This window comes from Carassius carassius, chromosome 17 (assembly GCF_963082965.1).
Source record: "Carassius carassius chromosome 17, fCarCar2.1, whole genome shotgun sequence".
NCBI lineage: Eukaryota > Metazoa > Chordata > Actinopteri > Cypriniformes > Cyprinidae > Carassius > Carassius carassius.
Window position 1 is genome coordinate 4,978,739 of NC_081771.1, and position 12,919 is coordinate 4,991,657.

A 12,919-nucleotide genomic window follows, 5' to 3' on the forward strand; every position below is an offset into this window, starting at 1 on the left:
ACATTCTGATTCACTAAACACTCCTATATTGCCAATATCATGTGTCAAAAGCATATGCGATAATAAATGACATACTTTTAAAGTACCATCATAAGACAAATTACACAAGCCCCATACTTATTTCTAAAAACAACAGAGATGATGTCATTTTATACTGATGTACAAGTAGATGAAACACATTTTAAGCACATTTTACCCTTAAAACTGCCATTGTGGGTATAGGCAGTTAAGAAATCGTAATGCATTTATTCTATATTCACATATATGACAAACTGTAAAAGATCATGTTAAATTTTGGTTGAATAAACCTCAATGTAAATTATACATGATGTATACAAAAAGAGCAACTCAACCACATTATCTTAATGGTCTTGAATGAATAGTGTGTACATTAATCCAAATCATTGAAATCCTAGTTTCTCAGGTGTTTTCTGCAGTTCTTAAGACTTTTTCTCCCAAATTAAGTGTATTTCTTCAACAAAACGGACAGTAGAGCTCTAAAGAAAACATTTAGGCTCAAAAATGAGTGAGAGGAAAAAAATCAAAGCAGAATATTTGGTATAGCATAGTTTCTTTAAACTAGGTTCCAGATATGCTCCTTTTTTATCCCTGTCCAGATAATAAAAGCATGTTGGATGTGCAGGCCAGTGAAAGAATGAGAAAGATGAAAAATGTTTATGAGACAATTAGGCCATTTGGCAGGTCCTCACAAAATCACTCAATCCAATAAAATGTCATAAAATCATTCAATCCAGTAAAATGTCACAAAATGGAACGGCAAGGGATCTGAAGCAAACGACTGCCAACTAACACAAATGGTTAAAATGCAATTTTAAAGTATTCGGACATAATGCACACTTCAAGAAGTCATGGACAAAAGCCTAAATTGCACCATTTCGTGTACAGAATTCCAGCAATGGCTCCTTCCCACTAACATTAAATTTCTGAAATGAAAAACATGTGAACAGTTGGAAAAGTTATTAAATCTAACACTTTGAATCTGCTATTCTTGTCAGCATTCTAGAAGACTGGCCAACTTTAGGTTAAAGCAAGAGGGTTGAACTTCTCTAATGCCACGATAATGCACTGCAAGTGGTAACAACGGACATTTATCGTCAAACATAAGAGTCCATTCTAACTGTTTGTTAATCCAAGAACAGGCTGGATCTGTAGCTAAGAATCTGGCAACCCAGAATCTGGCTAATTCGAGCAAAGAATGTGTTACTACTGTTATCTTGACTTATAAACTGATAAGCAGAAGGTTTTGCTGAACTCACACATGCTGACTGAACTATTGATCTGCAACTCTGTCACAAAAAAAGATTTGGCACATTCTTCCAATATAACTTAATAAACTAATCTCAAAATAGGGCTTCTGGCCAAGGCTCAGACATCTCTTGCTAAATCCCAGAGTTATCTTCATTTATATTTTTAGTACTACCAATGATTTTTTTTTTTCACATAAAAAATATAGGAAAGACAGAAGTGCTCACGACCTCATGTCTGGTCCTGTGTAACAGAAATACAAACATATATTGATATTTATAATAGATCTGTGTACATAAATCTGTGTTTGAGTAAACGTCATTGAAAACATGTCCGTGTCATTTTACCCTCATAATCACAATAAAAAAGGAGCGATAATGAGGATTATTTTTAAGAGCATTTCGATACATTTCTTTTAGGACAATTAAGCACACTTTTATAATGTGTTTCTGCATTTATCATTAATGCAATACAGCTATTTTAGTTACAGTTTTAGAGTTGAAATTAATTTTATACTTTTACACAATGAAAAACATCTTAATAGTCTTAAGAATGGACTTTACCTTCATTTTATGCTAAATATAATTTCCTATATTTTCGACTTGACTGATATGAGACCTGAATGACATTTTTTCTTTTATCATACACACTAAAAATGTGCAAATAGTGAGATAAGAACGCTGTGTTGCTTGCATTAGGATTGCTGAAAATCTGAAAATGTACAGATGGACAGACAACAGCTTCACCTGGAAACTTCTTAAGAGTTTTGCAGTGGTTGTTGCGCAGGGATGAGAATGAACGAGAGAGAAAGAGAGCAAGACAGGACAGTATCTGATCTGTTAAGCAGGTGTTTTTAGTTGCTGTCTGATTCTGGGCAGTGATCTAGAACAGAAATAGATCCCCAAAGACATTTGAACGGGGGGCTGAAGAACAGGCAAGATAAGGTACAACGACTTCCTTTTCTCTAGGAAATGCATCAGGATTCATACTACTGTATATATCTCATTCCATTCTTAACTGAACTTTTTTTTTGGCTCCAAAAGGAAGTTACGTATCTTCCCCTATGACATCACATTCTTCATCTGCTATTATCATTGGTTACTAATTGAAATTAAAAAAAGCGGCTGGAGAGGATCTGGCCAAATTGTTTACGGTTACGTCAACAGCAAGTGCGTTCCCTAGTCGACTCTGATGGCTGGCCACGAAGTTTGAAGCCCTTGACTGCAGACCCGCCACCCGCGTCTATAACTGGGATCCTTTGACCTGTAAAGGAAATCAAATAAAAATGAAAATGAGCAATACAAAACATATATGAAAAAAACATAAAGCAAAACCAATTTGCTGTTTCAGTTCCTTCTCAAAAGTCACAAGCACAGGATCATGCACCCGCAAGAAAGCCTGCTCCTCAATGAGGCCACTGCCAAGCTCCATGGTAAAAGATCTGTATCCACTGTAACTCATCCACTGCGCCGGGTCCAAGTGGCAAGAACAAGTATCCACTGAAGCACTATTCTCACCCCCATCAGGATCAATTATAGATCATGCATTCATTATCATTTTAAGAATATATTGTGTTGCAATAAACAGCATTTATTCAAACTAAACCTGCTTGATTAAGAAGCACAATCAAGGGAAGACGATAACATCTAAAATCACAGGGGTCTAAATGAGTGATTCTGGATTTCTACAGCCTTGTCAATTACATACCACTGATGAATAGTTAGTTAGGATTTTACTCACTTATCTGAATGAAGATCTCATTGATGTTAATGGCATTTTTGGCACTGGTTTCTACAAATATGGCATGAATGGAGTCAGCATAGTCCTTGGCGTCCTTCTCTGACACCTCTCTGGAAAACAAAAGGATAGAGCAGTGGAAAATAGGTGAAATGGTAAAAAAAAAAGAAAAAAAAGAAAGAGTAGTAGCTTATTTTACAACACTATTACCACACTAATTGGTAATCAGTTTCATAAATGAACAAATCTAACATATAAACTCTCAACAACACTGGCATGTCTGTGTTTTTCTGGAGATTTTCAACTACAAAAGATTTAAACTGACACCGAACATGTGTGAGAGATTATCTGAGTGGGCAGAACCTTGTAAAACTCATGTATTTTTTCATGATGGTGGTGTTTAACTAGAACACGGCAGCATGTAGGAGGTAACTATTGTGTGCTGGTTCTCTGTGCACCTGTCACCTGATCACAGGTGCTGATCAGATTACACGCGTACATGTATCAGGCCGGTCACACTGACAATGGATCAATTTTCCATTGACGTTTCGCTTACATCAACTGCCCAGCTGGTGATGTTTTCTCTAAACATTTCAATTAACATGAGTTTTGCTGGTTGTTTGTGGAAAGTGCCTACCACCTTGCTAGGATGTTTTGGGCGACTGTGGTAACTGCTAAGTGCTTGTCTACTAGGCATAAATATGTGGGTTCCTTCAACGCAGGTTTATGGGATTTGTGCCAACAAATGTGGAAGAATCCAATAAAATATCTACTAAGTAATGCTTTGGTAAGACTTCAGTATAGGGACCAATTCTCACTATTAACTAGTTGCTTATTAGCATGTCTATTATTAAAATATTCCCTATTTATTAGTATTTATAAAGTACATTCTGCATGACTATATTCCACATCCCTAATCCTACCCAATACCAAAACTTAACAACTACCTTGCTAACTATTAATTAGCAGCAAATTACGAGTTTATTGAGGTAAAAGCCATAGTTAATGGTTTATTCATAGCGAGAATTGGACCTTAAAATAAAGTTGCCTTTTTTAGTTATGCTTTTAATAGAGTTTAATTTAGGGTTAGGATTTCTAAGATGGGTAATGTTATCAGTATCATTATAGATTTTTACCTCTTTAACAGATTTAAAAAAAAAAGATAAAGAAACAATTAAATCAATGTTTAAAGGTGAAGTAAATGATGGCTATGGATTACCGAGAACAGGACCAGCTGTGCCAGACAACCAAATATCTAAGCTTTATGTGCCAGACAGAACAATTGCAAGAATTTTCCCTGAAATTTATTGCCTGAATGGCTTGCGGTGCGATCGCTATTCCTCGGGTTCGATGTCTCGGTCTGTATGGTTTGGAAGAGTAAAATACAACTGCACTGACAGCCTACTATACTGCCAAAGAAAGCAATGGTGAACCAAGACACATCATTGGACCTGTGGGAAGAGTGAAGCAATTTAAAGTGGAAAGATAAATTACAGACCACTGAAGAGTGGATTTCTTTTTCATCACAAGTTATGCTTATGGTAACGGTACGTGTGTGAGCTTGTTTTCAATGAGTCGAGACAAGTTGACAGCAAATATGCAAGTCTTTTCCCAACGTCAAATTGAGTTGACAGCCACCGCGGGTGCATCCCTTCAAGCTGAAAAGAGATGACAGGATGCGGAGTCTTTTGTGGCAAGGAATGGTGGAATTCACCTGGCATCGGAGAGATCGCATTTGTTGCCAGCGATAGCCACCACTATGTTGGGTGGTCCGTGCTGGCGAAGCTCCTTCACCCAATTCTTCAACGTCTGGAATGATTCCTGAGTGAAAGATGGAGAGATCTTTAAGACAAGCAACAATGCTACATCATAAGTCTTTAAGGTCATTATCTACTGATGTTGCTCAAAACCTGTGTGGTAACAGTTCTTCCGTTGAACGCAAAAGGAGTTACCTAGCAGACTGTCCAAGCTGCTCTTTTCCATTAATTGAACGTGAATGCAAACTAGTGGCTGTCAAGCACCATAAAATTAGTCTGTATGACTTGTGCATGATATATCATGTCTTCAAAATCCATATGATAGCCTTGTGTGAGGAACAGACTGACATTTAACCCACTACTCACTGAAAGTCTTAACTCATCCAGTAACTCCTTTAGTGTTCACATAGTTCAGGAGACATGAAGTTGAGTAGATGATGACAGAACTTACATTTTGGGGTGAACTATCCCTTTAATGGCTTTACCAGCAGAAAGATTTGTGTAGTAATAATGAAGAAATATTTCAGTACCTCTTTAGTGATGTCATAGACAATGATAGCCGCAGCAGAGCCTCTGTAGTACATGGGAGCCAGGGCACGAAACTAAGAGCGAAACAGATAACATGCAGATGTGAGAGAAAAATTATGGCCTCTACTTATATATATAAGACTTAATCATCAATGATAACATCCCAACATCCCTTCTTAGGGCCTGACCGGGTGATCTCAACCTGCGTATGCTTATTTCAGACCTTTGAAGGAATTTGTTCGCTTTGGCAGAGGTCTCCTTCGAGTTTCATGCAGAATTAAATGGACAACTAAAACACAAACAAACGCATGTTATTCCAACTTGTTCCGTTCAAACAGAACTCTAGGCGGCGGTTAGGGAAAACCACGGTGAAAAACCCTAGACGTGAGCCACTGTTAAAACCTAAATGAGAATTGTGTTTCAGACGGCCATGCCAAGGGGGCTTGAGTTGAGGAACTGCATGGAAAGGCATATCAACACATGTGGGAGCCATCAGGGGAAAGATGAGCGCGACGTGTCAGAAGAAGTTAGCGTTTAATCATTATAAAATAGCGTAGTTGGGTTGTTCGACCCCGGTCATCAAAAATAGACCAAAAAGGCTCTGATTAATAAAAACAAGCTGGATCCAGTATGCCATTCATCTGAGAAAAAAAGAAAAGAAAAGAAAAGCTAAAAGAGGGGGAAAGTGCATTAGAAAGTGAATGATTAAGAGAGAGACAGGGTAGGGAAAGTAGACATGGCAAGAAGCCTTGGCAGTTTAGTTTTTTTACATACTTTCGTAAATTTAGGTGTGAGCTAGCCTGAGTAATCGTCTTCAAATCAAATACATAGTTTAGAAATGTATTTTTTTAAGGCAAATTTACAGTTTTGGCAAATTACTGAGATCTTTACAATTAACTAGTATGAGCTGCAAATTGGTGCACAGTAATATATTTGCAAATGTGTATGAACTGCTAGTTTTCATCAATAAAAGTCAATAAAGCAATATGCGTGAACAGACATAGTTTCCAAATAATATCTAAAACCAATTGGAACTCAAACCTGTAGTTCTTAACTGGTTTTGCTGATCACTGCATCAATACTAAGTGAGATCACATTTATTAATAACTATTCTACAGATTCATTTGACACCATTCAAAGTTTATTATTTATTTCATGAAAACGCTGTAGAAATCCAATATAAATTGGATTTAAGTTAAGAAAACAGGTCGGAGCTCTGCTTTATCCATCTTTTTCGCCAATAAAATGAATAAATCAAGTTTGACTGACACGGTTTCTCACATTTATAGCTGTTTTTGGCAAAGCTCGCTGCACAAGGAAGAGGAAATGCTTCAGTTTAGATTTTGACTAAAATTGCAGGATGTCTCCTCAGACATATCCCAGGATTCCAGACTGTGTGGTCCCTCTCCAACTCTGCTCCTGCATTTTCTCTCATCCAACTTCCTCCAGTCAAATTACTCTTGCCATTAAGTCGATTTGTCGGTTTTAAAGACCTCATGAAATCGCTTAGCTGGCTATATGCAATTTTTTTATTTCTGCCTATATCTAATGTAAATAAGTTTAAAAAAAAAAAAAAACCCTCATATGCTCAACTAAGAATGCATTTATTTGTTCAAATATTGTTACAATTGAAAATATACTTCTATTTTAATATATTTTGAAATGTCATTTATTCTGGTGATCCAAAGCTGAATTTTCAGCATCATTACTCCAGTCTTCAGTGTCACATGATCCTTCAGAAATTAGTCTAATATGCTGATTTGCTGCTCAAGGATTCTTCGATGAACAGGAAGTTCAAATGAACAGCATTAACTTGAAAGTATTTTCTGTCTCTTTTGATCAATTTAATGCACCCACAAAACCACTAAAGCAAAAACCAAAGATTACAAAACAAGCCAGGTTTCTATAATGCTGTTCTAAAAAGCAATGTGTGGGATAATTAACTAATCAAGAACTTGACATCCAGTGAAAAGACTGATCACAGCTCCCACTGGAATATGGGACTCTGTGGACAAAACTGTCTTCTCTTCTCAAAATCACAATAGAGCTTGAAGTTCGAATAGAAAGAAGAAAGACAGTAAGAGGGAGGAAGGGAGAGAGATTCTGCCTTTGATTGCTCTTCTAAAAACCGCTATCTCTGACATGGCCTAGCATTTCATCCCATCAGGCTCTAGAGCATCCCGAACAAAGCAAAGAAAACCTGACCTCTTTAACAACTCAAAGGCCATGATGATGAACTTGCACCATATTTACCGGTGGGAATATATCAAAGCGCTAAACAGAACCAGATGAGGGTAAAGAGGCTAGATAAGTCAGACTTTCCCATATGCTCATTCTTTCATATTGAGCAGGATCCAAACATTCAAGACCAATACGTCTATTTAGCATTTTTCTAATTTAATACCAATTTTATATTACCATCAAAACAATTTAAGTGAAAATTGTGAATATAAGGCCATGTCTATCTTTTGAACAAAGGATTTAAACAAATCCCAAATCCCACAAATTATGTTACATTTGACTTAAAAATAGCGCAAAACATTTATTTTCCAGTTTATTTTCTTTTTGTTTTCCTGCTTTACATGTAAAAAAGTCCTATATCTTCGATGGAGTTGCATAAAAGAGACAAGCTATTCCTTAACACTTGGTATGATACTATTTTTTCTAGCAGCTTGTGTGGGCCGCTTGGCATTCTACATTTAGCATCACATAACATCACAGACAAACATAAGAGGAGATCATATTCCAAACAGCCTCAAGAGTGCAGTCAAATCATGAACGGTGATAAACAACTCAAACTACGCAATGTCACCCATACACTTCAGCTGTCCTCCCTAACGTAGTAGAGCGTTTTGGGAGGGAAGTGTGTAAATATCCTGTGGCTCAGTGGTAGAGCATTGTGAGCACTGCAAAAGGTTGTGGGTTCAATTCCCAGAGAACACACATGCTGGTTTAAAAAAAAATGTTTGTATAGCCTGAATGTACTGTAAATCGCATTGGATAAAAGCGTCTGCTAAATGCATAAATGTAAATGTAAAGATACAGAGCATATAGAGATACATGTCCCCCTTCCAATTTAATTTACCCCTCTTGTATGCACACAAATACAACCCGAATTCCGGAAAAGTTGGGATGTTTTTTAAATTTTAATAAAATGAAAACTAAAGGAATTTCAAATCACATGAGCCAATATTTTATTCACAATAGAACATAGATAACGTAGCAAATGTTTAAACTGAGAAATTTTACACTTTTATCCACATAATTAGCTCATTTAAAATTTAATGCCTGCTACAGGTCTCAAAAAAGTTGGCACGGGGGCAACAAATGGCTAAAAAAGCAAGCAGTTTTGAAAAGATTCAGCTGGGAGAACATCTAGTGATTAATTAAGTTAATTGATATCAGGTCTGTAACATGATTAGCTATAAAAGCTTTGTCTTAGAGAAGCAGAGTCTCTCAGAAGTAAAGATGGGCAGAGGCTCTCCAATCTGTGAAAGACTGCGTAAAAAAATTGTGGAAAACTTTAAAAACAATGTTCCTCAACGTCAAATTGCAAAGGCTTTGCAAATCTCATCATCTACAGTGCATAACATCATCAAAAGATTCAGAGAAACTGGAGAAATCTCTGTGCGTAAGGGACAAGGCCGGAGAGCTTTATTGGATGCCCGTGGTCTTCGGGCTCTCAGACGACACTGCATCACTCATCGGCATGATTGTGTCAATGACATTACTAAATGGGCCCAGGAATACTTTCAAAAAACCACTGTCGGTAAACACAATCCGCCGTGCCATCAGCAGATGCCAACTAAAACTCTATCATGCAAAAAGGAAGCCATATGTGAACATGGTCCAGAAGCGCCGTCGTGTACTGTGGGCCAAGGCTCATTTAAAATGGACTATTTCAAAGTGGAATAGTGTTTTATGGTCAGACGAGTCCAAATTTGACATTCTTGTTGGAAATCACGGACGCCGTGTCCTCCGGGCTAAAGAGGAGGGAGACCTTCCAGCATGTTATCAGCGTTCAGTTCAAAAGCCAGCATCTCTGATGGTATGGGGGTGCATAAGTGCATACGGTATGGGCAGCTTGCATGTTTTGGAAGGCTCTGTGAATGCTGAAAGGTATATAAAGGTTTTAGAGCAACATATGCTTCCCTCCAAATAACGTCTATTTCAGGGAAGGCCTTGTTTATTTCAGCAGGACAATGCAAAACCACATACTGCAGCTATAACAACAGCATGGCTTCGTCGTAGAAGAGTCCGGGTGCTAACCTGGCCTGCCTGCAGTCCAGATCTTTCACCTATAGAGAACATTTGGCGCATCATTAAACGAAAAATACGTCAAAGACGACCACGAACTCTTCAGCAGCTGGAAATCTATACAAGGCAAGAATGGGACCAAATTCCAACAGCAAAACTCCAGCAACTCATAGCCTCAATGCCCAGACGTCTTCAAACTGTTTTGAAAAGAAAAGGAGATGCTACACCATGGTAAACATGCCCCGTCCCAACTATTTTGAGACCTGTAGCAGAAATCAAAATTGAAATGAGCTCATTTTGTGCATAAAATTGTAAACTTTCTCAGTTTAAACATTTGCTATGTTATCTATGTTCTATTGTGAATAAAATATTGGCTCATGTGATTTGAAAGTCTTTTAGTTTTCATTTTATTAAAATTTAAAAAACGTCCCAACTTTTCCGGAATTCGGGTTGTACATGTGTGCATGCAATACTGCCCCCTGTCTGAAGTGAAAAGACACTGCAAAAACAGAAGTGAAAGTGGAAACATTGTATTTCATGGCAGTCAGCTTGTGTATGCGTCACCCCGGTGTTTGTACTAATTGTTACTGTTTACCCTTTCTTGTCCCGCTGTGTCCCAGATGAGGAATTTGTGAAGCTCATTTTGGTACTGCACAGTCTTCGTCATAAATGATGCTCTGAAAAAAAATTGGCACGATCAATGTTAACATTAGGCATACAAATACAAATAGATAAGTTGGCTTGGAATCCGAGACATCTGCTGATCTTGTTTATTAAATATTTCAGAAGTCTTTACAATGCATTTATTTTCCAATAAGTCTCTCAGTTTTTGTTTAATGTGTTTTACCATATTAGATCCAGACTGCCCCCCCTCCCAAATCTAAGCAATATATGAGGAAAATGTGTAGATGTCATGTGGACTTTACAGGGTTTCCAAATGTCTTGCCGGGTGCAAATACACACAAAACAAACGTGAGACATGAATGAGTTCCATAATAAGGATTGCCTGTTGTTTGTAACCGTCTTATGGTGTTGTTTTGCCCCTGCAAGCTTAAAAACCAGGTTCTGTGTTATGTATTCTGTGTTATTTTGTGTCTTGCAATCATTGAACAACCTATGCCACCGTATGCCAAAAAGTGTCTTCATGGATTCATAGTTGTTGAATTGTAAATGCATAATTTACAGCTATTCTTGCTAATTAAAAACCTTATGAATTAATACTAAATAGTTATTTTTTACATTTATAAAAAAACAACAACAATATTATCATCTTTTGTTGGCCAGCAAGGCAAAAATGTGACCCTGGACCACAAAACCAGTCATAAGTAACACAGGTATATTTGTTGCAATAGCCAAAAATACAATGTATGGGTCAAAATTATCGATTTTTCTTTTATGCCAAAAATCATTAGTATATTAAGTAAAGATCATGTTCCTTGAAGATATTTTGTAAATTTCTTACCATAAATATATCAAAACCAAATTTTTGATCAGTGATATGCATTGCCAAGGACTCCATTTAGACAACTTCAAAGGTGATTTTCTCAGTATTTTGATTAATTTGCACCCTCAGATTCTAGATTTCCAAATATTGTATCTCAGCCAAATATTATCATATGCTAAATAAACAATACACCAATGGAAAGCTTATTTATTCAGCTTTCATATCATGTATAAATCTCCATTTTCTTAAAATGGACCCTTATGGCTGGTTTTGTAGTCCAAGGTCACAAATCTGAATGACTGGTCGGACTGGGACAGCAGAAAAATCTTTTTTGTTGAGCCCTAAAATAAGTGTCAATTGGATTCACACTTATGTAACTTAATTAAAAGGGGTCACAGTTTAAATCTTTAACACACCGTGATGCAACATGTATTATACAATCAATGTGGTATATTAAATCACTTGCAATGTGAATCTCTATTACATTCAGACTTATCAGCAACAACAGGTCAGCTGTTGTAACTAGTTCCAGATGCTGATTTATATTTGTTTCCAAAAGATATTGAGTTATTATTACTAAGATTATTTGTTTTAAGAATAATAAATCAAGTTGTTTTTTGATACAGTGCTTTCTGACACTAATCCTTAGGACATTTCAACAAGCTATGTATCAATTTTGTTTGCTTGAAACAGCTTTCATTTCAGTGCATGTCACCACTTGCTGTGTTTGCTATGTGCTGATCCTTCACAATTTGCACGTTAGAAATCAGAAAAACCTGCATCACAGTCTGCTTGACCCCACTGAGTGTGCTTTGCAGTTTGCTTACCCAATTGTGGGATTAATGTTGGGATCAAAATTATCCTCCACAAACCTCCACACGATACTTGACTTTCCAACCCCGGTATCCTAAGACACAATATCAAAATCAGTAAGAAAATACACAAACCTATTAAACTAATTATATTATATTATATTATATATATATATATATATATATATATATATATATATATATATACACACACACACACACACACACACACACATATATCTGTGTTTTGTACAAAGTTTTTGTCAAAAGTATGGAATATAAGGTCAAAACCGCATGTAAAATAAACTATTCGATGTAGTCACAAAAAAATGGCTCCGGGCAAGGTAAAAAATATCATATTGTGCCATATGAAATCCTTATGCCAGACGATTTGATTTGACAACACTACCTTAACTATATAAATATATCCAATGCATGTACTGAACAAAATGTAACTTCTCAAACTCTCTAGACATTTATCATCCACATCTGAATGGGTGGTTAAATACGTCACCAGCCCAGAAATATTACTGAACACTTTAAAAGAGATCATCAAAGCTTGAACAATAGGTAAAACCACTGGCACACTTTATTGCTATTTATATATAGCATTCAATAACATTTATGACAGAACATAAACATAGTGATAAAACATTAAATACGCACCCAAACTGCAATACACGTCAAGTCATAAAAATCGAATAGAAATCTTACCCCAAGGAGGCATACTTTTAACTCTCTTAGCGACATGTTGACCTCCAAACTAATGAAAACTTCCCAATCATTCCAAACAGTTTCATAAAGCTGATCAGCAACTATTTCTATTTGACGTAAGCTAAAAAACAACAAACACAATCTTTCACTAGACACTAGTGTCGGATATCCACTGCTTTAGGACGGTATAAGAAGCTGATTTGAAATACTGACATAACGAGTATGGTTTATAATAGTATGATGACTTAGATGCTATATTAATGATCGATAAGTTGCGATATTAGCAGCTCGCTGATCGCCATCTTGAACTCCGGTTGACGAGTCTAGTTAAGGGAAGTGATTCCCGCGAATCGGTTCTTTCGAACAGTTCGTTTCATCGAACCGTTCAAAAACTGTTGTTTCAG

At 36.7% G+C, this 12,919-nt stretch overlaps 1 protein-coding gene across 1 annotated transcript; it reads right to left on the reverse strand.

Moving 5' to 3' along the window:
* Positions 1-1,884: 1,884 nt before the first annotated feature.
* LOC132160824 (ras-related protein Rab-22A-like) lies at positions 1,885-12,845 on the reverse strand. Its single transcript, XM_059570530.1, has 7 exons — positions 12,516-12,845; positions 11,817-11,896; positions 10,141-10,222; positions 5,291-5,362; positions 4,718-4,824; positions 3,007-3,116; positions 1,885-2,529 (listed from the first exon to the last, which is right to left on the reverse strand). Exons 1-7 carry the CDS (start codon positions 12,549-12,551, stop codon positions 2,426-2,428), a joined length of 591 nt encoding a protein of 196 aa, XP_059426513.1. The 5' UTR covers positions 12,552-12,845; the 3' UTR covers positions 1,885-2,425.
* Positions 12,846-12,919: the final 74 nt, after the last annotated feature.

Bases quoted from the DNA above. Each gene is read 5' to 3' on its own strand.
- LOC132160824 (XM_059570530.1), bottom strand. From the start codon at position 12,551: ATGTCGCTAAGAGAGTTAAAAGTATGCCTCCTTGGG. The intron at 11,897-12,515 runs GTAAGATTTCTA...ATTGTGTCTTAG, and splicing joins TAAAAGTATGCCTCCTTGGG to GATACCGGGGTTGGAAAGTC. The intron at 10,223-11,816 runs GTAAGCAAACTG...ATTTTTTTTCAG, and splicing joins AACATTAATCCCACAATTGG to AGCATCATTTATGACGAAGA.